Below are 26,049 nucleotides of genomic sequence, written 5' to 3' on the forward strand. Positions count from 1 at the left end.
GGCAAATGAGCTCACTGAGATGCTTAAAGCATTTTGACTTGGCCTTACTAAGCCACAGTTAGAATGCAGGCGAGAACTTGCATGGACAAGGAATGCTAGATGAAACACTGCTAAATACAACAGACATTTATGCTTGCATACCACAGACAGAAAAACACCAGTACACGTCACTAATGACATTTCATTTCCATGTACTTTCATGCATTCTACAAGCTCTCAGTTTCAGTTTTCTGTGCAAGAAAGTTTCACTTATGCTGCAGGCCTCTAGACACATCCTTTTTGTCTAAATGACATCGAATTTTTAGGAAGCTACAATGTACCCACTGTAGATGGCCACCTGGAAGTGGTAAAAAAATTTATTTAGCCCTTTTCATTAGCTAGGATATAAATTTGTATGTATCAGCATTTATGCGATGCCTGCTGGTCCCACGAATCTGATCACGAAGAAATCAACTTCACACTTACAATTCATTACATACAGCAACTTTCAGCAGCTCTCGTAAGAATGCCTAGTAAATATTGCCTTTTTTTTTCCAAGTGTTTCTAGCCAGTGTATTTTCCACACTTACTGTAGCTGATATCACATGTCAAAGTGTGCAAATTTTTCAAGAACCACTGAATGGCACATGGAATGGCCATTGAAAATTTGATGACCACTGCCTTCCGTCGGCATAATGACTGCCCATGTGAAAGCAGTACCAAACATTTTTGTGTTTACTAATCTACCAACACACACATGTACTTAAACTGCTTACGTGGCTGACGGCCCCGATAGACCTGCCTAGATCGGCTTGCGGGTTGAGGTCCTTCGTAACTAGGCCAGTCCAAGCAGCTGCAACCAGTTAAATCAAGCTGTCACAAACCAGAACCACCATGTTTTTTGCATCAACACTTGTACTATTATCCTTTGCTGCAAATAATGTTACATTTTACTTCCTCTTTCAAAGAAATTAAGAACAAAAGTAATAAGAATGCCTGCATCACCCACAGGTATAGCAGGCTCAAGCCAATTTAAAAATAAATGGGGAGGGGACCTTGAAAAGTCTCCCTTCATTTCAGTCAGTCAACACTTTCACAATGGTAAATGAATTGGAGGATCTAAAGGCAAGGAAAGGTGCTGAGAGAGTTAGGACAAGGGGGGCTAGCTCTGCTCCTAATCACAGACACGAGTTGGTTTGCGTTGCTGATATACACATGATAATATTAACTTGGTCAGGACGTAGTGGTAGGCTAGTTGGTTATTCCAGATTGTGTTAAAGTAGAACACTTAAAAAACATCAACACACTCAAAATTAAGATAGATACTGTGCTCATGATCAACACTTTATGTCTGTTCTTATTTTCTGTTAATCCATGCTTACTATGTGTGCTGCTGTAAATAAGTCAAAAGAGTAAATGCCACCCTACTTCATTTTACTACAATTCTTGGCAGCTTACCTCCACATTGAATAACTACAATATAATAAAGACAAGAAAGATAAGAGATAAAGTGGCATTGTCAGTGGCATTGTCCAGTAATAAGTTGTATGGCTATAAAAAGATTTGTGCAACAGCTGGTTGCATGCACAGGTAGAGTACACAGTTATGTCCCCTATTCAGTGTACAGCTCATTTTTTCAATTCAATACAAATTTCTGTTGCAAGTTCAGTGCTTGTCCTTTCTTCCTTGTTTCTTCACGCGATTCCCAAGATGCCTTTTGAAGACTACATCACATGTTTTTTGTGTGTTCCATCGACATTTTAATTCTTGTATTCCTGTGCAACAGCTTATAGTACTTTTTCATTGCCTTTCCTCTATAATAGCTGCATGAATATAATACAAGTTGGTTACTCAGTAATAGTTGGTTTAGGAAATTCTGTTGCGCGGCATTCAGAACCATGCTTAGAAAATAATTTTCTCCCATAAATTTACACTTCAAGACATGCCTAGCTGTGTCACTGGGTGGCTTAGCCCTGTTAGAAAGCTAGTGCCTATTTCATTTCAAACTATGTTCTATTTGTGATGCATTGGTCTGAATGCTGCTTGAGTAGGTGTCAACGAATCAGCAGACGAGCATCGTCAAGCTTGCACAAAATTACAGGGCAGACAGTCGTTATGAGCGCAAGTTAAAGCCAGTCGATCAGCCTCTCAATTTCCATCCATTGGGAAGTGAGAGATACCCCACGTGATGCAATTGTGTTGGCAGAGTCAGTAATGCTGCGTACGACTGGACAATCAAGCTGACTGCATTGTAATCTGCTAAGGGCAGATCAGGTGTCTGTAAAGATGGCAATTCTCGATGCAATTAACTCCTGTTGCATATATTTCAGTGCAACATTAATCGCTGCTAGCTCCGCAGTTGCTGACAAGGCTGGATGGGGTATTGGGGGCGAGCTCCACCACTGGAAAATGGTGGCGCCACCGTCGGCGTGACGTGGCAAGAGGGATAACATGGACACAGCGGCCACATCAGCTGCTTCGGAAGCACTGAAGCGAGCTGAAAACAAAAGTTTTTTTAAGTCCCACCTGTGCTGCGGTTCTGATTAAGTGGTGAGGCTTCCCCCCCCCCCCCCCCCCCTTGGATGTCTGCTTGACAACATTTGAAAGCACATTAATAGGTAGTGGTTGCCTTTGGAGGCGTGCAGCATGGTAGGCGTGCAGCATGGTAGGCGTGCAGCATGGTAGGCTAATGCTCGGTGTTGCAGTGCCAGATGCACGCAACGGAGCCCAGTGACAGCCTTATTCGCACAGCCTTATTAGCTGCAGGACAAGAAGCTGCATGAAGCTTGGCTCGCGAAACTTAGAACCAGCAAACAGCCATCAGTGACAACTCGGGTATGCAGCAAGCACAGACGCGAGGAAGATTTCTGCTATGGCGCCACGACTGCGATGTTCAGCGAGTAGCATAAAACGTGCCCGCTGCCCGGCTAAAGTCATCCCTGTTTGGTCTATGAACTTGCCGATGCTAGATACTGGCAAGTTCATTGGAATGGAAAAGGAGCAGTAAGAAGCACATTAAAGAAATGCATGGCATATGGTAATGTTTGTGTTATGAATTAACGCACTGGATTATGAAAAAGAAGCAGCGGTAAATCACACACAGACAATACCAATAAACATAGTGCAACGCAACTTGAAAAATAATATTCAGACGTCAAAGAATTTAGAAAAAAAAAGATTGAATCGTCGTGACGGCACATCACAGTCGCCGTAGGCGTCGAAGTCTCTATAATGAAATTATTTTTGAACAGCTCTGATAGCGCCCACACAACAATGGTTGCTTGTGCCCTGTAAAATGCTCATATTCTGCATTTCAGGTGTTTTCCTGGCACTGTAATACTTTGCACACATGGTAAACAGTATGTGAAGTATGCGCTGCACTTGTCTGTTGAAAATGGCCAAACCTGGTGAGGGGCCCTTTAATGTCACAGATGCAAATAGAGTATTTATCTGGTTGCGAAATCTTCCCATGTTTCATGCAACTTCCTATTCTAATGCATCAGATAAAATTTCTACACATCTCTGCTCCAGCCATAAGGTCCCTATGCTCACCCCTGTGTGAAAAAAAAGAACAAAAGAAAAAAGACGAGCAAGTTACAGTACAAGAAAGTTCAAAGTACAGTGTGAAACACAGCAAATGGTGTAAATATACACACCAAGGTTTAAATTTTGTCATTGAAATATATCTAAGGAAAAAATAGGCCAACCGTGTTACAAGTTCCACTACACTCAATTCGTTATTACGGATGAGTGGATTTAAATAGCAGTACAGGGCATGCAGTAATCATACTTTTCCTAGAAACTAATCCTTTCTAAAATCCTTGAAACGTTTCTTTTTTATGAGAAGATAATTTCGTTGAAGAAAAAATCTCAACTGAAGGGGCTGCGTAATTATTCCACATTTGAAATCTCCTGTGACATATTTGGGCAACTTTTGTAGGAACCCTACTCTGCACTAGTGAGCTTGAAGGTGATGTTCTGATTGGCATTACTGTCTGCTTTGAGTTAAGAGCATAACATAGAGGACTGCACATTTCTGCAAACAGAGCAACCTGAAAAGTTAGCATTAGTGAATCCAGTATGGAAATATAACGTAAACTTTTTTTTTCGTGTTGAAATGTAACATTTAGCTTTTATAATACGTGGTTGACTAGTTTATAAATGACACACCTGAAAATATTACGATACTATGGTTTCATAGCAATGGCACCAATCCTATCTGATGTATGTCATTTTCTCACTTGCAAAGGCTCTCCTCTTCATAAAAGTGTCATTTAGAACATCTTGCTGCACTAACCTATCTTATTAGTCTGGCCTAATGTTTACCTTCAGTTTGCCTCCAAAATTTCTTTTATGGCCACAGGTGCTTTCAGTTAAAGTTGATTCTCACTTACCTGCCAACAAGAGAAGAGTCCAGTGAGTGTGGACGTCTTACTCGGGCACGAACCTACACAGAGGTGTCATCTGCTCAGACAATGATCAACTGACTAATCCACTTGCAAACAGGGTGTCAAACTGAAACCGAACCAGAACCAAAACCAAACTGAAAACCGTACCCAAACTGAAATTTTGATTGGAACTGAGACCAAACCAATATTGTTAGAATGCATCAAAACTCAAACATAACTTGTTTCAGTTTTGCACATAATGCGAAGCAGTAATGCTATAGCTGCCCCAATACTGTGCACATTAGGCCTTGCACTGTTTCACGTGATATCGGTTCAATAATATAATCAATATTGGTTCTGTTTACCCATAAAGCTTCTCACTTTATGGAGACACTTTCAGAGCACGACCTCAGTCAATCATAGCAAGTCAGCTAATCATAGACCCGGTGGCAAGACTGTGCTCTCCAGGAACAGCATTTTTCTCTGCTGTAGCCTTGGTAGAGTAGTAGAGGCAAAATCTTCCGATGTGGGTAGTTCGAACTTTTCACAGCGCACTTTGGGATTCCTGCGATGGTCACTGATAGACATCAACTAGGGGAGCGAGCCAATAACTGCTATCACTGTAAAAAGTAATGGTTATTGGTTTGGAACTAAATGGCTCAAGCATGCAGAGTGACACAGGTAGTCAGGAAATTCACAATTTACCAAATAACTTTATTTCTTCTGTTTGCACACCCCACTAACATTACTATGACTCACAGTATTCCTAGTATGCAAGAATGTGGATATATATAGTGTACGTACCACAAACTACAGCTGCCATGGCAGAAATGCTTGCAATTCTAATTCGCCCATACTAGAGTGTACTAGATCCAGCACAGGCTTCCCTGCTGAGGCTTTTTTTTTTACTGAAAAGTTGGTGGTGCCACAGCTGCGAGTGGAAGATCGGAAGATTTTGTCTCTACTACTCTGCAGCTACTACTAGATGCAGCTTTGACAGGAGTTTCACTCTGCTGCATCTAGTTTGGATACTCAGTGGCAGAAACAGATTTTATTCCCCACCAAACTGCAGTCAATAAAATGGAGAAAGAGCAATGCAAACGATGCAACAACAACGGTGCCTCGAGCAGATGACAAATACTGAGCATGCAAGCTCCCCTCAGCCAATGGGCGCTGCTGAAACAGCTGGAGCTTCAGGATAGGGCGATGGCAGCACTGCCGCAATTTCAGCATTTTTTTGCATCACCCTCGGCACTTGCCAAGATGCCCACTGGACCCACTCCCTCATTCTAGAACACTCTTGCCATACTAGCTAAGCTTTGCAGCCAAAATGTGGTTTGAGGGCTGCTGAGAAATCACCATTTCTGTAGAACGGCACAGTTCAACTTTTGTGTCAGGTGGCTTAAATGCTGACGCTAAAGAAAGCAAAGCTTGCTGCAATAACTACAAAATCTATGACACACACACAGCAGAAGAAAGGTGCATTAGGAGGAAGAAAATTTTAAAAATCGAAAGCAGCAGTATGTGTGTTCTTGTAAATGTAACACTGATAACTACAGCAGTAAATGTTGTGGGAGATTGGCTTTCGCTTCGAGTCATGACTAAGAAGAGCACAATGCTGGTAGAGCTGAGCAGTACATTAAAACAAACATTAAACATTAAAAAAAAACATTAAATGCTGCGATGTCTGTAGATATTGAGGATCTGTTCTATTCTATCCCACACGATGACCTGTGCACAGCTGTACGTGGTTTGATTGAAGAAAGTGGGGAAGTAGCTTTTATGAATTCCTGCCCTTTGTCACTTGAGTCTTTTATGGAACTTCTCACGTTTTACCTGTCAACCACTGTAGTGTCCTTCAACAAAGATGTCTTCATTCAGAGAAAGGGTATTTGCATCGGATCTAAGGTTGCTCCTGTATTGTGTAACATTTCTTTATCAAAGTTTGACAGTAATGTAATTCACAGGCTGCAGGACAAACATATTGTGTGAATTTTTAGGTATGTGGATGATTTTTTAGTGCTTTTTAAGGTTAAAATCCGATGATAGCCTTGAATCAAACATGAGAAGGATTTTAACGTGTTTCGAGGAGTCCTCCCGAGATCACAGGTTCACGTTCGAACTTTGCAAAGAAAACTTGATCAGGTTTCTTGATTTGGAAATTAAATTTAAAAGCGAGAGTCATGTGTGCTGGCAGTATTGCCCTAGATCGAAAAAAAATCGCTCCTCCCGTACGAATCGTCCCACTCCAAATTAATAAAATGTGGCATAGTTTCCTTGTGCTTGACGAATGCTCTTAACAAGAGTTGCACCCACTCATTGCAGCAGAGTTTTGAGGCCCAGAAGGCGAGATTAATGTCGACAGGGTACCCGGTCTCACTTTTGATGGCTGTGTCAGAATCCTTGTTTAGAAAGTACACAAAAACAAAAACCGTGGAAACCGCGGACAACAATGAATCTTCAAAAAGAAAAAAGGTTGTAGTGATGCCGTATTTGCATGGCTTGTCTCATAATCTTAAGAGGGTGGCCACCAGGAATGGCAACACACTAGTGTTTTCGGCGCCGAGCAAACTGGTTAGGTTGTGCAAAAGCATCACAGGAGAGAAGAAAGATGCGACTAGTGGCTGTGGAAAAAAGCACACCACTTTTTTTTAAAGAACCTGTGCATCTTCGGTTGTGTATCGCATACCTCTCTCATGCGGAATGTCCTATATCGGCCAGACAGGTCGTTGCATTAATGACCGCATGCGTGAGCATCGCTATTTGCTACCTACAGGTACAGGAGGGAACTTGCCATTGCATTGCAAAAAGCACGAATGCCGACCTGTCTTTGATAGTGTATTGATAGTGGGGAGAGAGCGCAGCAAACTGGAAAGAGAAATTAGCGAAGCGTTCCACATGAAAAAGTTGGGCGAGCATACATGTGTGAGTGAACCTTCGGTTCATGTCAATGATAAAGAACTGCAATTTCTAAATTTATGTTAATCCACGTGTTGTTGCCTTTGTCGGGAAGGGGTGTGACTTCGCTTTTGTGTACGTGTAGAACTTTTGTTGATAATTGTCTACAAACCTTGTTATTGTTCTTGAGTGTATACGCATGCGTGGCGGTGATTTGTGGAATGTTTTCACAATAAACTTCAGTTGTAAGTTCAGCGTTTTCCTGTCTGTTTTTACTTCTTGTGCTCGCGTCCGTACTTGCTGGAAACCATTATACGTTTAAAGAGGCACAGTTTTTCATTAATTTTTTTTCATTGCCCATTAACTGGCAAAAGACTATACCACGTGCAGCTGCATATGAAGAGATCAATGTGGTCTGTGGCACTAATTTGTTCTCTTATTCAAGAAGCTCAATACCCACAACTGCTGATATTACTAGAAGCAGCTAATTGAGAGATATCGAATGCTTGCTTCCTCCTTTGCAAATGGCCTAAAGTTTTGATATGCTATTTAGGTAAAATAATGTCAATTCATGCTGTCACTGACATCACAGATCCTACACAAGTGAAAATTTGCTGAATAGGAGTCCAGTAGTAAATACCTGAAGTGAGAGGGAAATGAGCCGTCTATGCTGCTGTCAAGTTAAAGAGGTCTGAAGGCCATTACACACATCAGGCAGAAAAATGTGACTCTTAACTTACGCGACTTGAAAATCCTAAAAACTTTCCTATATGCACTACAGTCTTTTCATAAATGGCACATCACACTAAAAAAGGTTGGTCACTCTTACCACCTATGACGGCATTTTTCTGATGCCTAATCCAAAAATACTAATATTAAAGGACCACCAATATTATGATGACAGCGATGCAAAATGTGATTGTCCAAGCCTGCACATGCTCTCCATGAACCGCAACAGTATTTAAATATAGCTAAAGGAATGCATTTAGCAAAGGACAATGCTGTGCCCATTAAAAGCAAGGATGTCGCCACATCCCTGCTACATTGTCAAGGCCACTTCAAACCCCTTCCCCTTTGTACACATAGACACGTGCTTGCACTACATAATAAAATGCCCTAGCATCTGTGTGAAATGATGTACAGGATCATTCTGCTGCCGGCAATGCCGGTATCTGCTGCTCAGTCTAGAATTCGTGGCACTACACTGTGCCACGCAACTTCCCCACTCCCAACTTTCCACTGTTTCTCCTCTGTTTCCCGTACCCATATGCTCTTTGTGCCTCGGCAGCACACTGAATGAGTGTTGGAAGGAAACCCTTGCCAGAGAACATAAAGCATTGAGAATGCATGTGTACTGTGCAAGCTTCCCCCTTCACCCTTTTCACCAAGGCCAACCAATGAAACTCTACAACACCAATGGCATAACGAGAAATGAATGTGGTCGGTGCCCGATTTTGTTGGTTAAGTTACAGTTCCTGTCGAGTGTTCCATCCCTCAACCATTTCCCTCTCTTTTATCTCAGTATACACCGCCTACACTATTTGAGTGCGAGCAGCACATGTTGAATGGACTGAACATTGGTAATGGTACTTTGGTTGGATGTGTTTGGCGCTGGCATTGAATGCGACCGATAGCAAATGTTCATGTTGAAGTGCACTAAAGGTGCTGTGCGTCAATGCTTGGTCATTCTTATTCGTTTGACAGTTTAATGCTTGTGACAATTCATTTCATGAGTAGCACTCCTGTTGCTTCTGCGGAGCACGAGGACATTTGAAATGCTCAGTGGCAAGTGTTGGAGTGGCAATATTGGAGTGCAGACACTAAATGTTTTGGAGCGCAGAGGCACAGAGAGTCGAAAGAGCACTGTTTTGTAAGAGAGCCTCGTTCTGAATTTTTAGGCTCCCACCGAGTATATCATGCTTTATACGTATGTGAAAGGGAACATGTGGATATGTATGTGTTGCATAAGAGGCCGAATGTCACAAACTCGCATACACTCCAAATAACTTAAGAAATCAAAGTATACTTACAATTTTTTCAGATGAAACATTCTGAAAGAATGCGGAGATACTGTTAGTAGGTCTATTTTCAAGCACATACTTAAGGATGTCTAGGAAAACCAAGAAAGCACATCTTCAAAATGCTGTAGAAAACACCCAAAACACAAAAGCATGGAAAACAGTCATTTCAGAGTTGTTTGTGTCATTGTTTATTAGATTTACTCATGGAAGAAACTTCACAAATGTATACTTTTGCTTCAGTGTGACTAGAACATAACAAAATGCTAAATTAAACTAAATTCTGGGATTTCATGGGCCAAAATCAAGATATGACTATGAAGCATGCCGTAGCGAGGGACTCTGGTTGAATTTTGACCACCTGGGGTTCTTTACTGTGCACCTAATGCACGGCAGACAGGCATATCTGCGTTTCACCCCCATCTAGATGCAGCCGCAGCAGCCAGGATTTGATCCCGTGTCCTCAAGCTTAGCACCGAATGAAAAGCAAGATAACCCCATGACATCGAGTATGCTTCTTTCACAAATGGATACCATAAGCTATTAGGCATGCAAATGAATATTTGTTTTCCAGCAATTTTTATGCCCATAAAATTAAATTATGGGATGTTATGTGCCAAAACCACTTTCTGGTTATGAGGCATGCTGTAGTGGAGGACTCCAGAAATTTCGACCACCTGGGGTCCTTTGACGATTTTAACGCTTAAATCTAAGTACACGGGTGTTTTTGCATTTCGCCCCCATCGAAGTGCGGCCGCCATGGCCAGATTCGATCCCGCGACCTCGTGCTCAGCAGCCCAACACCATAGCCACTCAGCAGCCATAGCGGGTAATCTTTATACCCATACAGTAAAGTAGTGCTGCGCAAATGCATTTTTCTGAAATTAAATTCTATCATAGCTTTAATACAGTGTGTTTCACCTAAGTTGAACCAAACTTTTTAAAAAAGTGATGCATCAAAGACGAATGTGACCAATGGAACCCAATTGTTGAGTGATGAGTAGTTTTTGTAGTGCACTTATGCAAAATTTTAAATATTTATTTTAGAGCATAAAGTTGTAGAGCATGTTCAGAAACACCCAATGAAGTTATTTTTTTGATACTATCTTTTACATGGTAATTTTTTCCGGCCTCCAAAGAAAGCACGTGAAATATGGAAAAATGATGTCACCACTTTTTTGTGTACCTAGAATGCAGTGCTCTAAAGTGCAGTTTTAACAAATGACCCTTGCCTGTTAACTGCAAGAAAACTAGACCGATCACTTTCTAATTCGGACCTACTGCTTTGTCATGTGGGACTGTGGTGACTGCCTGGCTTAAGGGGGGACACGGGGCAAATAAATGCAATTAAAAAAAAAAAAGGCATTTCCAGATTATAGCAGTTTCAGGCTCCTTTACTATCTGAGAATGTGCCAAAAGAATTTTATCCTCATCAGCACAGTAGAAATGCTGGAAAGAGCGTTTTGCACAAGCCACACAAACGAGAATGTCCAGATTTCCTGCAGCCTGGCTGCGCTTGCAGACTCGCCGCGGTTCACTTGTACACAGCTGCAGTGGCGAGGAGGAATACTGCACACTGACTGATGCGCATAGTGATAAGAATCACGCACAATGTGCAAAGAAGAAAGATTTTTTTTTATAGCTGTGGTCCTTTTTTTTCTTTGCCCAGGGCCCATTTCGCACCATTTCTCTTAGTGCTAATTTTGCTCGAGCCGAAGCTCCGCTTTCGGAGACTGCTGAAAATTCCGTAGCCCTGGCTGTTACAGAGTTCAACACTGGCCCTAACGGAATTCAGAGTGTGCTGGAGAAGCTCGGCATAGTTTGTGGAATGCTCACAACAAGCCATCTAGAAGCGAGCAGCAGGCAGTGCGTGTCACGGGCAAAAGCCAGGTCCCTTGACAGTTTAAAAGTGGCTCAGCAAAAAAAGAAAGCTTGCAGCTATTGCAACCGAACAAAGCCGAATTGAAGAAGAGGGCCCAACGTATGCTGCAGGATAATTTTAGTTATGACAGATGCAGCATGAGTAGCTTAGAACCAGTTTTCTCAGTTTGTGCTTATTCACAAATGTTCATGATTGCAAAAACTATCGTTCTTGTATAAGGAAGACATCGGTAGGGTGCTTACTGGGGTAGAAATTTATGCAGAATGCAACAGTGGACACAAAGTTTCAGATTGCACAATATTTTTTTAATATGAAAATTGAAATTTTGGCAGCAAGGTGGAAGTTCAATTCCTTGTGAAGCCAATTATGCTATTTCTTTTTTCTATTAAAACTGTGGAAATTGAACAAAACAGCTGCACAGTGGCATATAGTATGGGCCTTTCTAATAATATATTACACATAAGATTTCGAAAATCTCTTGTCATTTTCGAACAATAGTTTCTGCGATCAATCAGTCACTTCAACATTTGAAAATTCACTCTTTCAAAAATACTTCTAGAATAATAAAATTTGGCATCTGGCCTTAGAATATTGTCCTGAACATATCCTACAATGCTTAGCAAAATCAAGTTAGAGGTACAAAAGTTTACTTTCGCCAGTCTGTCTGCCCTTAAAGGGGTCCTCTAACACTTTTCAAGCCATCGTTTATCTGTTGCGGGTTGCGTAGATTGACGGCTAGCAAAATAAGTGCAACCAGAATGGCAGCGATAGGTGTATGAAGTCTAAGTTATTCAGCTATGAAATTCCTTTCTGTGCAAGAAAAGTTCATCAGCGACTCTCATGTAAGAAAGATCCATCTGCAACTGTACTTATTTGCGTAAAAGGTGAAATTCCAATATAACCAAGCAAATTGCCGATTTTACAGAAGTCGTTATATCGAGGTTTAACTGTATTTGAAAACTTGAATAAATGATCTTAATGGCATTGTCTACCGTTTGTCAAGGACCTCCTATTTTCGCAGCACAATAGAAAGCCTTACATGAAGTGTCTAAATGTGCAATGGTTTCTTTGGAGAGTAGAAATAATTTTTTTTAAATACTTTTTCCATCTACGTAGTCTCTACAGAGTTCAACACAGGCCCTAACGGAATTCAGAGTGTGCTGGAGAATCTCGGCATAGTTTGTGGAATGCTCACAACAAGCCATCTAGAAGCGAGCAGCAGGCAGTGCGTGTCACGGGCAAAAGCCAGGGCCCTTGGCAGCTTAAAGTTTGCACGGATGCCTGCAACACTGATTACTAGATGCTAGACACAATGGTAATGCCCTCCTGGTAAAAGCGAGAAACTGGAAGCACATAGGGATTCCACAGGAACGGTTACATGCTAAATATGGATATTATGACCCTCATAGCTGTCTTCAGCACATAATCACTTGCAGGAGTCATTATTATTTGTTGCTTTTTTCTTAGTCTCCTATAATCTCACGTGTTTCCTACAGGTGCAGTCTGTGTCTTTCTGGTGGCACTGCTGCCAAAATCTATTCTTTTGTGCAACAGTCCAACAAGCACATTACAGGGAAACGATGCCAGCTTGCTCTAAAAGCACAACGTATTTTCAACATTGTGAATACAACAGCGACCATCGCACCACTACCACAACGCAGCTTGCAATGGTGTGCGTCACCACGTCAAGGGAACAGACCCACTGATACAACGCTCCGTCTGCATGACTGCAGCATCCCTTTTCAACATGCGCCAACTGGAAATAAGAAATTAGGTACTCTCTTACGCAAAGAAAAGTTAGTAGAAGCAGATAAAATACAATCTGCAAGATTGGCAAGGGATCAATCTAAGAAAAAAAACTCCCCGTATCGGTTTTAGATCATGTGATGATTCACAGTTTCATTTAGTGTCACCGTCAAGAGACATGTCATCTTGTGCCACTTTCAGAGCCAAATTAAAAATATAATTTCTTGCTTAAGGAAAGAAAGCATATTCATTTCTGTTAATGTGACACACAAGCTTCTAATTCACACTGCAATCCAAAGACACGTTCCGAGCAATACACAGTCCTTTTACTTATTAAGCCAACTAAGCACCTGCAAAAATATTCTGAGCAACTTGAAACAACTCCAAAAAATATGTTGTTATTCAGATTTGTCTACAATTCACCACATTTCTTTAAAGTTTGGTTCAAGTTCCGTGAAACACCCCATATATTATTTATATTTATACAGCCCCTATGCTCTGTGCAACACTGAATATTAGTGACCTACTGTCTCTTGCACACAATAAAGAATTCACATAAAACAGCATGACAATCAATGCGCACTATTATTTGGCTAACTATATGCAACTATGCCTCACATGTCGAATATCACATGTGCGAAAATAAAAGTGAACCACATTCAATCCCTCTTCTGCTGAAATAAATATTTGCCTAAATTCAAATTACCTTCAATTTACAGAAAATACAAGCTCAACTAGTCAACTTACAGTGCTCGTTAGAGTATTCAACTATGGCAGGACTTGATAATTGCCAGGTAAAGTACAGTAATAAAAAAAATTACCTCAGCAGCTGGAGCAACAAGTGTTGGTACTTGGACAAATGTTCGTAGAGTCAACATTTGGTTAAATGAGTAATCCAGCAGCAACATACCTGTTCAGGGGGGCGTGGCTGCTCGACAGATACTTGAAAGAAGCCAGGAAAAACAGCGAAGTGGTTGCTTTGAGGCAGAGGTTGGGCGAGGCTAAAGTGGCGCTCCATGAAAGCCAGCATCTTCTCCGAGGGCTGATCAATGGCTAGCTGATTTGCCGCTATTTGCTCCGTCTGAAGGACCACGCTGGTGTCAAAGCCTGTCTGACGAAAACTGGACACTTACCTGGGCCATTCGATCAAAGAGGCGCCTCCCATAGCCTTGCCGCTGCCTACTCTGCTGCACATAGAAGTCCAAGAGGCAAAGCGGCCGCACCTGACAAAGTCGACTGTGCCCATCACGTAGAAACAGCTGCTTGAAGCCCACCTTCAGCAGGCCCAGCACAGCGCCTCTGGAATTAACCACAATAACCCACACTCACTACTCAAGCAAGGTAACAGGTTCAAGATGTTCTGTGAACAGCATGGCCAGGCTTTAGCGATTGAGAACAAAGCACTTGCTAGACATAGCGAAAGTAGAAAAAAAAAGGCAAATACTGAGTAAACATCCTAATGTTAAAGCCTTACCCACGATCGTTTGGCTCGACAAGAATGTAGACGCGGTGGCCCGAGTTTTGCAATCGGTCGCTTGTGGTCACCGGCGCTGGTAGGCCCTGCGCCTGCGGCCAGCCCCGTCCAGGAGTCATGGGGCAAGCAACACAACGCACGGGCCACTCACCGCGCACGATGCCTCGCCCAAAGCATCGATGACGAGACCCAGACGTTCCTGCACTCTGACGAGGAGAAGTAGAGCGTTACTGCAGCCCGGCCGCCCACGATGTTTTCAATTAATGTACTCGCTGACAGCTTGAACGCCTACTCTGCCGCATGTCCAAATAACGGACAGCAGCACAGAGGCAGTGAATAACCGTCTTTTTTTTCTTTCGTTGTTAACGTCGCACATTACACGTGTTAACAATCATGTTATCGGAAACGCCAATTCAAGCTGCGCTAAGGGCTTATTACCAGCCTTCAGCAAGTCTTGTCTTACAATGCAACTGAAATATGACGGTCGAGCGCCGTTATACAATGCTGCTGGATTTTACGCCGTTTACTCTGCAGCATATCATTCACAAGTAATGCTGCTCTAAAGAAATTATGCCAGCTTACCTCGAAGACGAGCGAACACATCTATGTTGCTCATCATGGGGCAGATCCTGTAGCGGTCCTATCTTGGACGCATCCCTAACCTTTAGGTCCTTCTCGACAACATTAAACTCGAATTCTAAAAAATCTACGCTAAAAGGAAATTCCATACCGGTATAAACGGCAAGTGCGAGACATAGGAAACGGTAAGGGAGCGCAAAGCCATGCAGGTGTAGGATCAGCCTCACGGAAGCAATGAGCGACGATTGCGTGCTGTGTACTGCTTGAGTTTTGGTTTTTGTTGGCCACACAGAGAAGACTCTAAGCGGCCCGACATTGGCTAAAGTTTGAACGTCTTCTTGCTCGTTGTCATGGGCTATGTCATGAACGCTATCGTTACCATGGTTGCCTTGAGTATGCCACCATACATTGGTTTTCATTCGCACCTAGCCACAACGTCGACACCAAGCCTTTTATACCGACGGACAAATTGTGTTTTACGGTGCATTTAAGCTTGTGGACGAGACGCACTGCTTTGCTGACGGCAAGTGGTGACAACCGCAGCACGTGCAAAGCATGGCCTCCGAGATCGCACATGAGCCCCTCCATGTTTTACACCTGCGGTTCTTTGGCGGTCGGTGCCCTTGATTTACCGGATTGTGAAAGTCCTCTGGTAGCTTACGAGTTACTCTACTAAAAGTTTATGTTGTGTCACGTTAGCAAGCTGCTCTCGACGGTGCTGCAGCTCGTCCGACGTCTGCTCCAATCGCTCCCGCTTCATAAGGCCAGCCATTGGGCGAGCGTTTTGATTTCGACAAATCTAATCAAAACAACAAGTAAATGTGCGCCAGCAAATCACACTTATCTAAGGCAAAGTAAACGTTCTGTACACTGCATAACTGCAAATCATTTCTATCGGTTGTAGCATCTTCATTTTCGTCTACACTGCTGCCCATCACGTCAACACCGTAGCAGATGAACATAAACGAAAATTTAAATCAATTTCATGCGCCCAACAGCCATAACACGCAGGGATCGATGCAATGTAAAAAAAAAGAAGAGGGCAAAAAGAAAAAAAAAAAGCAGCTACAACAGGCGTTACGACTCGAGTCCTCATCAAGATGGCTGGACATGAAGCCTGCTTTGTCGCCTGCTTTGATGAACCTGAATTGATGAGTGCGTTACAACGCATACTCAAAATATAATACTTCCGCATCGCTTTCCCACCTGTTTCAGTACCGCGAGCAATATGGCGGCAACGCAATATTTTCGCTCCTTTTGACCCATAGAGTTTCTAACAAATACAAATATGAAACTCGATGTTTTGACCAATGTACTGTTTTGACTTTCGACTCCCCAGTCAAGCGAAACTTTAGCAGCTTTGGTTTCAATTTTAAATCATTGTCATATTTAGTATTATTATTATTCTAAATGTATTTTACATCTTAAAGAAGATGGTCTGGTTCTTGTTTCTTTTTTATTCTTTTCCGTGGCATACATTCTCCCTGCTGGTTTCTTCAACTAAGCAAAACCGTTGTAAGGTTTGTGCTAGAAAGGGCTTATTGCGCCCTTAATTTTCTTCTTAAAAGCCCTGCAACTTACTTACTGCAGTCATAATTTTGTCAAGTACACGTCGCTCTTTACATATACCTATCTGTTCGGCGCTGACAGTGAGGCCGTTGAGGCGCGGATAGCATTGAAGCACGCAGAAGTCGCCCGTGCTCAAGCATGCCCCAGGGATCAAGAAAGGTGCCTTTCAGTGCGAAGCAAAAAAAGATCCAACTGCAGCAAAAACGTGAACGCAAGAAGCTAGGTAATGCAAGCCGTGTGAATTGCAGGTATGTGGGGTTTTTGTTGAGCGCGCACGTTGTCTATTTCAGAGCATGAGGGTGGCGGAGCTTCAAAGCCGCAGCCTGCGGCACAAGTTGCTGCAGTTCAAGAAGAAAAGCGTTCTTTGGGTGAAGTGATACGCATTAATGCCGAAGGAGATCTTGGGCAGCGATCCAGCCGGTACGTACATACTTTTGTTTTTGTCTGTCATTCCTGATTGCACCATATGGATTTTTGCAGCCACGTGAACTCTGGAAGTTGTTTTTTGGGGCTCTAAAATGACATGCAAGAGACAGGCTGACCTGTGGCCGGCAAAGTGAACAGACTTACGTGTCATAACCTTTCTTGTGACATTCGTAAATATGCCCGTACACTCTGCTAGTGTGCACGCTGCAGTGTGCATGTAACTGTATGTGTAAAAGTAAAGGTAAGACAATAAGTTAAACATTATTGATGTGCGCTTAAAGCAGTGTAGTAGTAACATAGTCATAACTTTCAACACAGTCATGTCATTAAGTTGTGCACTGTCTGCACCTTAGTATGACAAGAAAATTGGCGCCTACTACTTCTCAGAACAGCAAATAATGCAGTATTAAAAGGGACTCACTCAACATTAGAAGTATCATTATCAAGCTCTAATGCTGTTGGATATATCCAACAGCATTAGAGCTTGATAATGCATGTTGCTTGATACACGTGTACAATTGAATACCTGTGACCAAGTGTCAGTAGCAGATGATGCTAGGAACATACTGTAACTTGTGAAAAGAAAAATTTTCATCCGCCTGACTGTAGCACAAAGCTACAAAACAAATCCATACGGGTTTCTCAGAAATTTTTGCTGTTGAAGAAAAATTCGTTCTGGTCCAGGGATCAAATGCAGGACCACCTTTCCAAGGCCATTTTAGGTAACCAAAAGGCTAGCAGATTGCAGCGCAAGGGCTAATTAATAAAAGACTTGAAGCACAGGGACTCTGAAGATGGCAAATCAGTCCTGCGAGAACCCGCAAGGTGGAGGAAGGTTCAGGAAAGTAAAAATTGTCATCCACCTGACTGTAGCACGACACTATAAAGGAGACACATACTGGTTTTTCAGAAAGAAAGCTTTGCAGTTGAAGAAAAATTCGTCTTGGTCGGCGATCGAACTTGGGACCAACACCTTTCTAAGGCTGTCTTCCATTTGAGCAAATCAGGAGGCTAGCAGATCAGAGCGTAAGGGTGAAATAATCAGCAAGTCGAAGCACAGAGGCACGAAGTATGGCAAATGAGTTTTACGGAAGCCCGCAAGGTAGAGGAAGGTTCTTAAAAAGGAAAATTGTAATCCACCCAACTGTAGCACAAAGCTACAAAGAAAGCCCATGCAGGTTTCTTGGAAAGAACGCAGCTGAAGAAAAAAAAAAATTCTTCCTGGTCCAGGGATTAACCTAGTACCAACACCTTTTTGCCTTCTGTTTTATTTGTGGCTTTGTGCTGCAGTCTCTATGAGCTGATATGTCATATAGTAATGCACTATTTTTGCATACAGGCATAAACTAGACTTCTAAATTCCAGTTTGCAAGCTACTGGGGCATCATTCTTTTTTTTTTTTTTTCATTTTGCTGTTGTTTAAAAATATTTACTAGTATGTAGGCACATGATTTCTTTATTGCTTTCATTTTGTTCAAGGGACACTAAAGCAAAACAATAAATAAATTTACACTGGTAAAGCATTGTTTGAGAACTCTGTTGTCATTAATTTCACAATAATAAGTTCATTATGAGAAAAGAAAATGAAGGTCAAAGTTTAGTTTTTTAAATTTTGGGCCGAAACCGCTAAGCCAGTACTTCAGTGTGATGTCATGGATTTCAAAGTGTTTTTACTATTTAGACAGTGTTGACTCAATAAAAGCCCCCAAGACTTGCATGTCAGTAGATGCCATCAAAATTCCTGACGTCACAGTAGGCTGGTGCGGGAACTCCAAGGTGGTGTCGCCACCCGTCTTTCGTTTTTGTGCCTTTTCTGGTTTACTGAGCACCTTCTCACGGTATGAATGGTGTTTTTGGCATTGTAGGAGGGTAATTTACAGATACAAGTGAAATCATTTTTATCTTTAGTGTCCCTTTAAAATGCATGTACCATTGTGCTTGGCTTTGAATGCTTCAGCAGTAGCAGCACCTAAATTGTCATTTTTCTTTTCCAGTGTGTTTCGCTACTGCCTGCAATTTCGTAGAGAGACTCCACAGGAACTCGAAAAGCGTAAGAGGAGAGCACGGGAGCCATACACTCCTCTAGATGAGGTAGGAACAGGTGATGCAGATTCCATCACTCCGACTGTTGCTCAACAAATGTTAAATTCAATAGCATATCTTAAGCTGGTTTCATTTCAATGCAATATTCTTTCTGGTTTCGTGGTACTATTTCCAACTTGTAAGTCTTGGCCTAAGCATATACATAAAGCTTGAAAAACAGGAGTCCTCAGTTGCCACGAGGCTATACTTGAGGAGTAGTTGCAGCGTTATGACATCATCAGGCAGTATGCAATCTGTGTCTGTAAGTGCATGCTTGCGTTAAAATGTGGCACCCAGCACTATGAAATTAATACGTATGTGACGGAGAACTTATCTGCAGCATATAACGAGGGAATAAGACTAAGCAGATTACTTAGACTATTTTCATTATTTTTATCATCAATCAGAGGTTGCCAAGAAGCATAAAAGTAGCTTTGTGGACCTTTCAGCCCTTTCAGTTACTTTGTTAAAGGGGCCATGCAACATCTTTAATGAAAGGTGCAGAATATGTTGAGTATTAATGGTCATCTCCTAATGAACCTTATTTAACAAAACGTTTTTGAATGTTCATTATAAGAACAGAGTTATCAGCAATCGATGCTGCTGCCATGCCCTCACAGCTTTCCCCCTTCTTTTCATTATTCAAATTGCACTCCAAACTGGGCTGCCTGCCTTGCTTATTGTGCTAAGAATTTGTATCATCTGACCTCGAGCAGATTTCCCATCATACGATACAAGCAACAACCCTCTTGTCATATTATCCAACCTCATAGGCGGTAGTGTAGGCACATTGGTAAAGTAAGTAATGTCCCTTATCCCTTTTGAAACATGGTAGTCACTTGAAGCGCCACAGGAAAAGTTGTTTACTTTTGATGTTCACTAAATAATGAACACATTGCTTCTTGTGGTTTCTTCATGTGGTCTGCGTTGTTCACTAATGTCCTCTTGCGGCGGTCTGTGTGAAGGCAGCATCGGTCCAAGCCATGCAAATGTTCATGCCCGAGCGGCTCATCAGCTGTTCGTCTGCTTCCGGGCCACTTGGGTCGTTTTGGTGTGTCCTGCCAAGTCGCAACATGCTTTTCTTTGGTGCTGTTTTTCTTGGATGGTTGTTCAAGCCTGCACGCAGTGTTGATTGATGTGCCCTCGTCACTGACTGAGTTTGTCTCTGCAGTGTGTTTGCAGAGCTGTTCCCACTCCTACAGGTGTCACCTTGTTGCCTTTGCCAGTTTGTCTCGGTCTTTGGTGCAGTCGCTGAGTGCAAGGATTTCGGGCATGGTGTGTGACCGGAGATCTGTAGGTAGTCCCTGGCCTTCCTGGAGAATGTGTGTTAATGTCTCCTCCAGGGTGCTGCAAAGGCGACACATTAGCTTTGACTTGGACAATTCGTGTCGCCGCTGCTTTGTCAGAAGGGAACCTATCCGGGTCTGAAAGAGGGGAGTGCTTGCTCTATCCCCTCTGTAGTATAGCTCCTGTGCAGGTTCTTCCTTGCTCTGGTGGTACAGCGATAAGCTTTGCTTCCTTTTGACTGCTTTAATCCAGGTCTCCATGCTGGATTTGGTGATGTCTTCTGTCGTCACTTTGCGCCACTTGGCCTCCTTTATTGCTTTTTGTGCTCATAGTTCCTGCCATACTTCTTTTCCAAGCTCTCTAACCCTTTATCCATTGTAGCTTGTGCTGGGCATGAATTTCAGCCTTCCTGCGAACTGAGTTTTTTATCTTGCCTCTCTGGTTTGGAATGGAGACCAGCCAGTTTCTCCCTGTTACAGCTGCATTGGCTGTTGCGCAGTTGCCCCCGAGTAGCCAGCGTCCCAGCTTGTGCTGGTGTCTTTTAAGACATTTCATCACTTGTGCTGCATATGCAAGGACATTCTCCACCACCAGATGGTGCCACTGCCTTATCCGTGATAATTTCCTTTAGTGCTTCTGGAGGATGTTGCCTAGTTGTGATGTTCAGAGGAAACCATATAAGAGCCACCATGTTCACTCCTGCCTAAGAGTAAGAAAATAAGGTGGCAGAGCTGAAAAGTCACTTTCAAGATAAATTCTGGGCTACCAGCTGCACGTACAGGAATAATAATTAGGCACAGATGTTCTTGACAGTACTGTCTACTGACAAAAGAAACCTATTTACCAAGTTCCTAAAGTGTTGTGGGGCTCCCTTAAAGGGGTCCTTAACTACCCCTCGGGCTTGGTAGCATACGCTGCTGTGAATATCTCAGCCAAATTTTGCAGTCTTGCGCGGCACGTGGAGCTTGCAAGTGGAAAGTGAAGTCACCTTTCTCTTAAACGCTCACTTTTCAACAGAAGCCTGCTCGTCACTCTTTTCAGGATGCTTTGTTTCGTAATATAGCAGATTCCCATATGTGGCTGCTATTGGCCAGTAGCTGACATCAATCAAGAAGGGTGCTTGGATCATTGCGCTTCTTCGTACTGTTGCTTTGTATATTTATTGACGCATTTTAATAAACAGGCTGAAGTAAGCGAAAACTGCTTTCGAATTTCTATAATAATTGCATACTTCCTTAAGAAGCCAACTATCGTCCGCTCACGCTCAGCCGCCCACATAGGAATTCAACTTTGGCCATCCTGCTAATCGGTGAACGCTCAACTAGCCTCGAACTACGTGAAACTTAAGGTCAGACCACATGCACGCTTGCCAGCACGTGCTCACTTCTGGCCGCTCCTGGTTAGATGCCACGGCAGACTTCGCTTCGTATTGAGCTATTGATATCGCTTCAATATGTCCGCAGGCTGAGCGCACTGTGGCTCGCTGAGGACAACCGCATTTGGCTTATGTTTGGCATGCCATAGGTGCCGTAGTCCGAAGTAGTCTCATCTACGTCAACATCTAAAATCAAATTTCAACTGCGCGCCACAGTGACTTTCAGTAGGTGGAGTGTGCTGGGCACGCCCCACTTTGCCGAAACCTTCGCAGTGCAAGGCATTGAAGATGGAGCGGAAGCTCTGCAAAGGGGTTGTTTCATTGCCCATAACTGTGCTTCTGCTGAATGCATTAACAATTTTGACTCAAAGTATTTCTGAAATAGCGTATTTTAACCTCAAATGCATTTCTCCACTTCAATAAAATGGGGTTCAGGGCTCCTTTAACAAGAAAACATGCATACACTACATCAATACCTACAAGTTTTCTGTTTAAATCTTTTCAACACTACATAACAAGCACATTGTATCAGCATGCAAGAGTAAATAAAGCTTAATGACCCTGTTTATTTTTGAAAAAACTGCACAAGGCAGAATGTTAATCAGGTTTGCTGCTCAGTGAAACCACACTTCCTGTGATGTCTGGGGCAAAACTGTTATTGACATCTTTAAAAATCGCATGCCAGAACAGTTGGAATTAAATTGGTTTATATAATCAGGATACCGATTAGAAGAGACTAATAGGATGAATTATGGACCATCTAAATGTTTCTTGAATTAAGACACAATGCATCTTCCTGCGCATTCATACTTTGGTGTTAGTACGGTAATTTTACCAATGCCATCACATTGCAGATACATAGCTTTGCATAGAAGTTGGTGTAAGAAAGCAAGCTTGAGGGTATGTACTTTCTAAAGGTCTTCGCATAATTATATGCCATCAAAGCTGCTTTTGTTGCATCTCACCTGCTCATATGTGGCATTTGCAAAAGTTATGAGCTTGAGTGCAAACTTTTTCACAAGTCTCCGCAGGGGCATCTGCTTCAGCAGGCGTTTGGTGTATTGCAACACCACGTACTTCAGCACATGAGGGTTCGCCCCTCCCGCGTGTAGCCGTGTGCAGCTTAGCTGTGTCTGGGGAAAAGAGGATCCTGGGGATTAAGCCGACGCCGGGTGTTTGGACCGTTAAGGCTCCCTGGCGGAGCCAACACACCTCTTCGGCCTCTGCTTCACACAGACAGCACATCCAGGCTGACCCACCCTGAGGAAATTAGCAGTCGCCTTTCCCTATCTCTCTCCTCAAATCTTCGTCTCTCTCTCTCTCTCTCTCCCTTTTTGGCCTTTCCTGTCTTCTTCTCTCTTCTATTTACTTCCATTTGCCCTGGCGGCAAAGGTTGTCCCTGTGTCGCTATCTTACCGTGGGTACACCATACTTGGTTATAGTAGTGTCGTATGACTGGCATTGTGCAGACTTGTATACAAGCTCTGCCACGTCCCCACATTGGTCTCCATGGTGGGCGATCGGCGCTGTTGCCAAACATACACATTTCCTTATGGTAGCACAAACTTCTTTTGTCTATGGTCGGCTTCTGTAAAAAGGCCGCACCAAAGCATCGTTCCAGTTCTCCTTGCGGGGCAATGCCCCAGCATTGCCCAAGTGCCATGTAGCCCATAGCGAAGACAACTTACCCGTGAGGAAGCTTTCACTGTTTATGGTGGCCAAGTGCCTGAAAGACAGAACTGGACCAACGTACAAAGCCTAAAAAATTTCTAGCGGGCACCTCCTCCTAGAACTAAATGACAAAGATCCAAGTACAAAAGCTCTCGGAACTTACCAGTATTGGCGATGCGACAGTGACAATTTCAGCCCACAGAACACTAAATACAAGCAGGGGTGTGATATCTGAGGAGGACTTCCTTGGCCTGTGCTGGAGGGTTTCCAGGAAAAAAACCTGACTAAATTTAGTACAAAGAATTGTCGTCTGCAGTAATGACCCAGAAATTCCCAGAAAACATATTATACTCACCTTTGGAACAAGCGTAATGCCTACCTCTCTGGATGCAAGGTACATAAAAGTAAATGTCAGATCATATATCCCGAAACCCAGGCGATGTTTCGAATGTCAAAGCTTTGGACATGCTTCGCACGCATGCTGAGGACAAACAACCTGTGCTAAATGCAGCTCCAATGGTCACCAATCTGACACTTGGACTTCTTCCCCATACTGCATTAACTGCAAAGGAAACCATCCAGCTTACTCAGTCTTGCCCTTGCTGGAAAAAAGAAAAGGAAGTCATTGAGCTAACTCTTAAGGAAAAAAATCTCGTTCTTTGAAACGAGAAAGCGATTGTCACACCTTTCGAGAAGAAGTTATGCGGTTGTGATGCAGGCGGGGGCAGCGTCGCAGAGGTCAAGAGTCCTCCGAGCCCACACACAGTGGTCCCGCAGTGACCCCTCCCGTTGCCTTGGTGGAAGCGGCCACTGCTGCTCCATCCTCTTCGAAGGGCATGCAAACACCAGTCCCACAGGGCCCTAAAATCAATCGAAACCCTAAGATCAGAGAGATATGTCCTGGTGCCCAACTCTCGTTCCTCCACCGCCTCAGAAAGAGCGATGGACGTCGATGCAAAACCCTGCTGTCGTCGACGGTGAAGGACGAGCGCGCAAAGAGGGACAAAGTCCCAATAACCACGTTAAATAAGAAAGCGATAACCTAAAGGTTATCGCTCCTTTGTATTAGTCTTCTTTAGATCTATGTCACCTAACATCATTCTTATCTCTCATTCACTCGTAATTTCATTTTTTCACCTTTCAGTTTCAAAACGGCTTTTATTATCCACTGAAACTGCAAAGAACTCTTACACAACTTAGGTGACATTCAAATCATGCTAAGTAACTTGTAGCCTTGTGCTTACAGGAAACAAACCTAGGCGAAAAATAAAAATTTTCTTAAAGGCTTCACTGTGGTAAGGTGTGACCGTACTCAGGTGAGCCGGCTTTCAAGTGGTGTAGCCATTGTTTTGCTAGGCAGCATGGTAGCTAGAGAACTTGCCATTAGCAATTACATAGAAGCCATTGCTGTCTCCATTTTAGCACACAAAACCATCACCATTTGTTCACTATACATTCCACTGTATTCACATTTTACTGTAAGATCTAGAGTTAATCTTAAACCAGCTACCTAAACCTTTTTTAATTACAGGTGATTTTAACACACACAACACGATGTGAGGCAGCAAAACAACCAACACCAGGGGACAAACACTTGAAGATTTTATCCTAGCAAATGACATATGCCTTTTAAACACTGGTGCTGCAACCTACTGGTCCCCAAGCATAGAAGCTATGAGCTGTCTAGATCTGGCGCTGTGCTCTCCATCTCTCTTTAGCAATTTTCAGTGCAGTGTTATCGATAATCCCTATGGTAGTATGGTGTGGCCTGCTATTATTAAAAAAACATCTCCTTTCCCTACCATAACATCGAGATCACCCAGTTGGAAACTCAGTCTGGCAGACTGGCCTCTCTTCACTGAAAAGGCCAGTGTAGATGACATATCAGTTGACTTAACTATAGATGAAATGAATGAAGATTACTGCTTGTATACTTGCTGCAGCAGAACAAACAATCCCACAGTCCCCTGGCTTCTTAGAAAAGACATTAACACCCTGGTGGACAAATGAATGTACCGAAACTAAAAAACTAAGACAAAGCAAGGGGGTATGTTTTGGCGATACCCAACGCAAAATAACCTCCCCTCTTTCAAAAAAAAGCAAAAGCCTGGTACACACGCGGGCAAACTAAATGACAGTATTGGAAAATATATGTATTGTCCATAAATAGCTTGATAACATCCGAAAGAATGCAGGATAAGCTTTGTAAGTTTAGAGGTGACTATACTGCTTACACCCGCCTTGGTTGCTTAGTGGCTATGGTGTTAGGCTGCTAAGCACGAGGTTGCGGGATCAAATCCCAGCCACGGCGGCTGCATTTTGATGGGGGTGAAATGTGCAAGCACCCATGTACTTAGATTTAAGTGCACGTTAAAGAACTCCAGGTGGTCCAAATTTCTGGAGTTCCCCACTACGACGTGCCTCATCAGATGGTGGTTTTGGCACATAAAACCCCATAATTTAAATTTAAAATTTTTAGACTCCTTACATGATCCCCATACTCTCACCCCCAGGCACACAAACAAACTTAGAATAACAAGCAGACATATTAGGGCAGCATTTCCATGGCATATCAAGCTCTTTTTATGACATTCTGCTATATTTGAGAAATATAAGCAATCAGCAGAAAAGCAAAAGCTTCCGACAACAGGAAGTTCCAAGAGATCGTATAAAGC

General features: G+C 42.8%; 2 protein-coding genes across 5 annotated transcripts in view; one reads left to right on the forward strand and one right to left on the reverse strand.

Annotated features, from left to right (window-relative positions):
- The window catches only part of LOC126548456 (alpha-tubulin N-acetyltransferase 1-like), a 60,958-nt gene extending 45,572 nt beyond the window's left edge, over window positions 1-15,386 (reverse strand). Inside the window, exons 1-8 of one of the 3 annotated variants that reach the window (XM_055063641.2) lie at window positions 14,968-15,386; window positions 14,537-14,591; window positions 14,386-14,477; window positions 14,045-14,210; window positions 13,822-13,992; window positions 9,296-9,316; window positions 4,374-4,426; window positions 756-832 (exon numbers count right to left, since the gene is read on the reverse strand). In XM_055063641.2, the coding sequence (XP_054919616.2) occupies window positions 756-832; window positions 4,374-4,426; window positions 9,296-9,316; window positions 13,822-13,992; window positions 14,045-14,210; window positions 14,386-14,477; window positions 14,537-14,591; window positions 14,968-15,383 (1,051 nt within the window). In that variant the 5' untranslated portion in view covers window positions 15,384-15,386. The remainder of the gene's footprint in view (window positions 1-755; window positions 833-4,373; window positions 4,427-9,295; window positions 9,317-13,821; window positions 13,993-14,044; window positions 14,211-14,385; window positions 14,478-14,536; window positions 14,592-14,967) is intronic. The other 2 variants (XM_050196646.3, XM_050196649.3) reach the window with 2 other exon arrangements.
- A 736-nt stretch (window positions 15,387-16,122) lies between these two features.
- Window positions 16,123-26,049, forward strand: part of Ns4 (Nucleostemin 4) — an 86,561-nt gene continuing 76,634 nt past the window's right edge. The window contains exons 1-3 of one of the 2 annotated variants that reach the window (XM_050196637.3): window positions 16,123-16,756; window positions 16,824-16,953; window positions 18,954-19,050. In XM_050196637.3, coding sequence (XP_050052594.1) covers window positions 16,672-16,756; window positions 16,824-16,953; window positions 18,954-19,050 — 312 coding nt within the window. In that variant the 5' untranslated portion in view covers window positions 16,123-16,671. The remainder of the gene's footprint in view (window positions 16,757-16,823; window positions 16,954-18,953; window positions 19,051-26,049) is intronic. The other variant, XM_055063640.2, reaches the window with a different exon arrangement.

This window comes from Dermacentor andersoni, chromosome 1 (genome assembly GCF_023375885.2).
Source record: "Dermacentor andersoni chromosome 1, qqDerAnde1_hic_scaffold, whole genome shotgun sequence".
Classification (NCBI taxonomy): Eukaryota; Metazoa; Arthropoda; class Arachnida; order Ixodida; family Ixodidae; genus Dermacentor; species Dermacentor andersoni.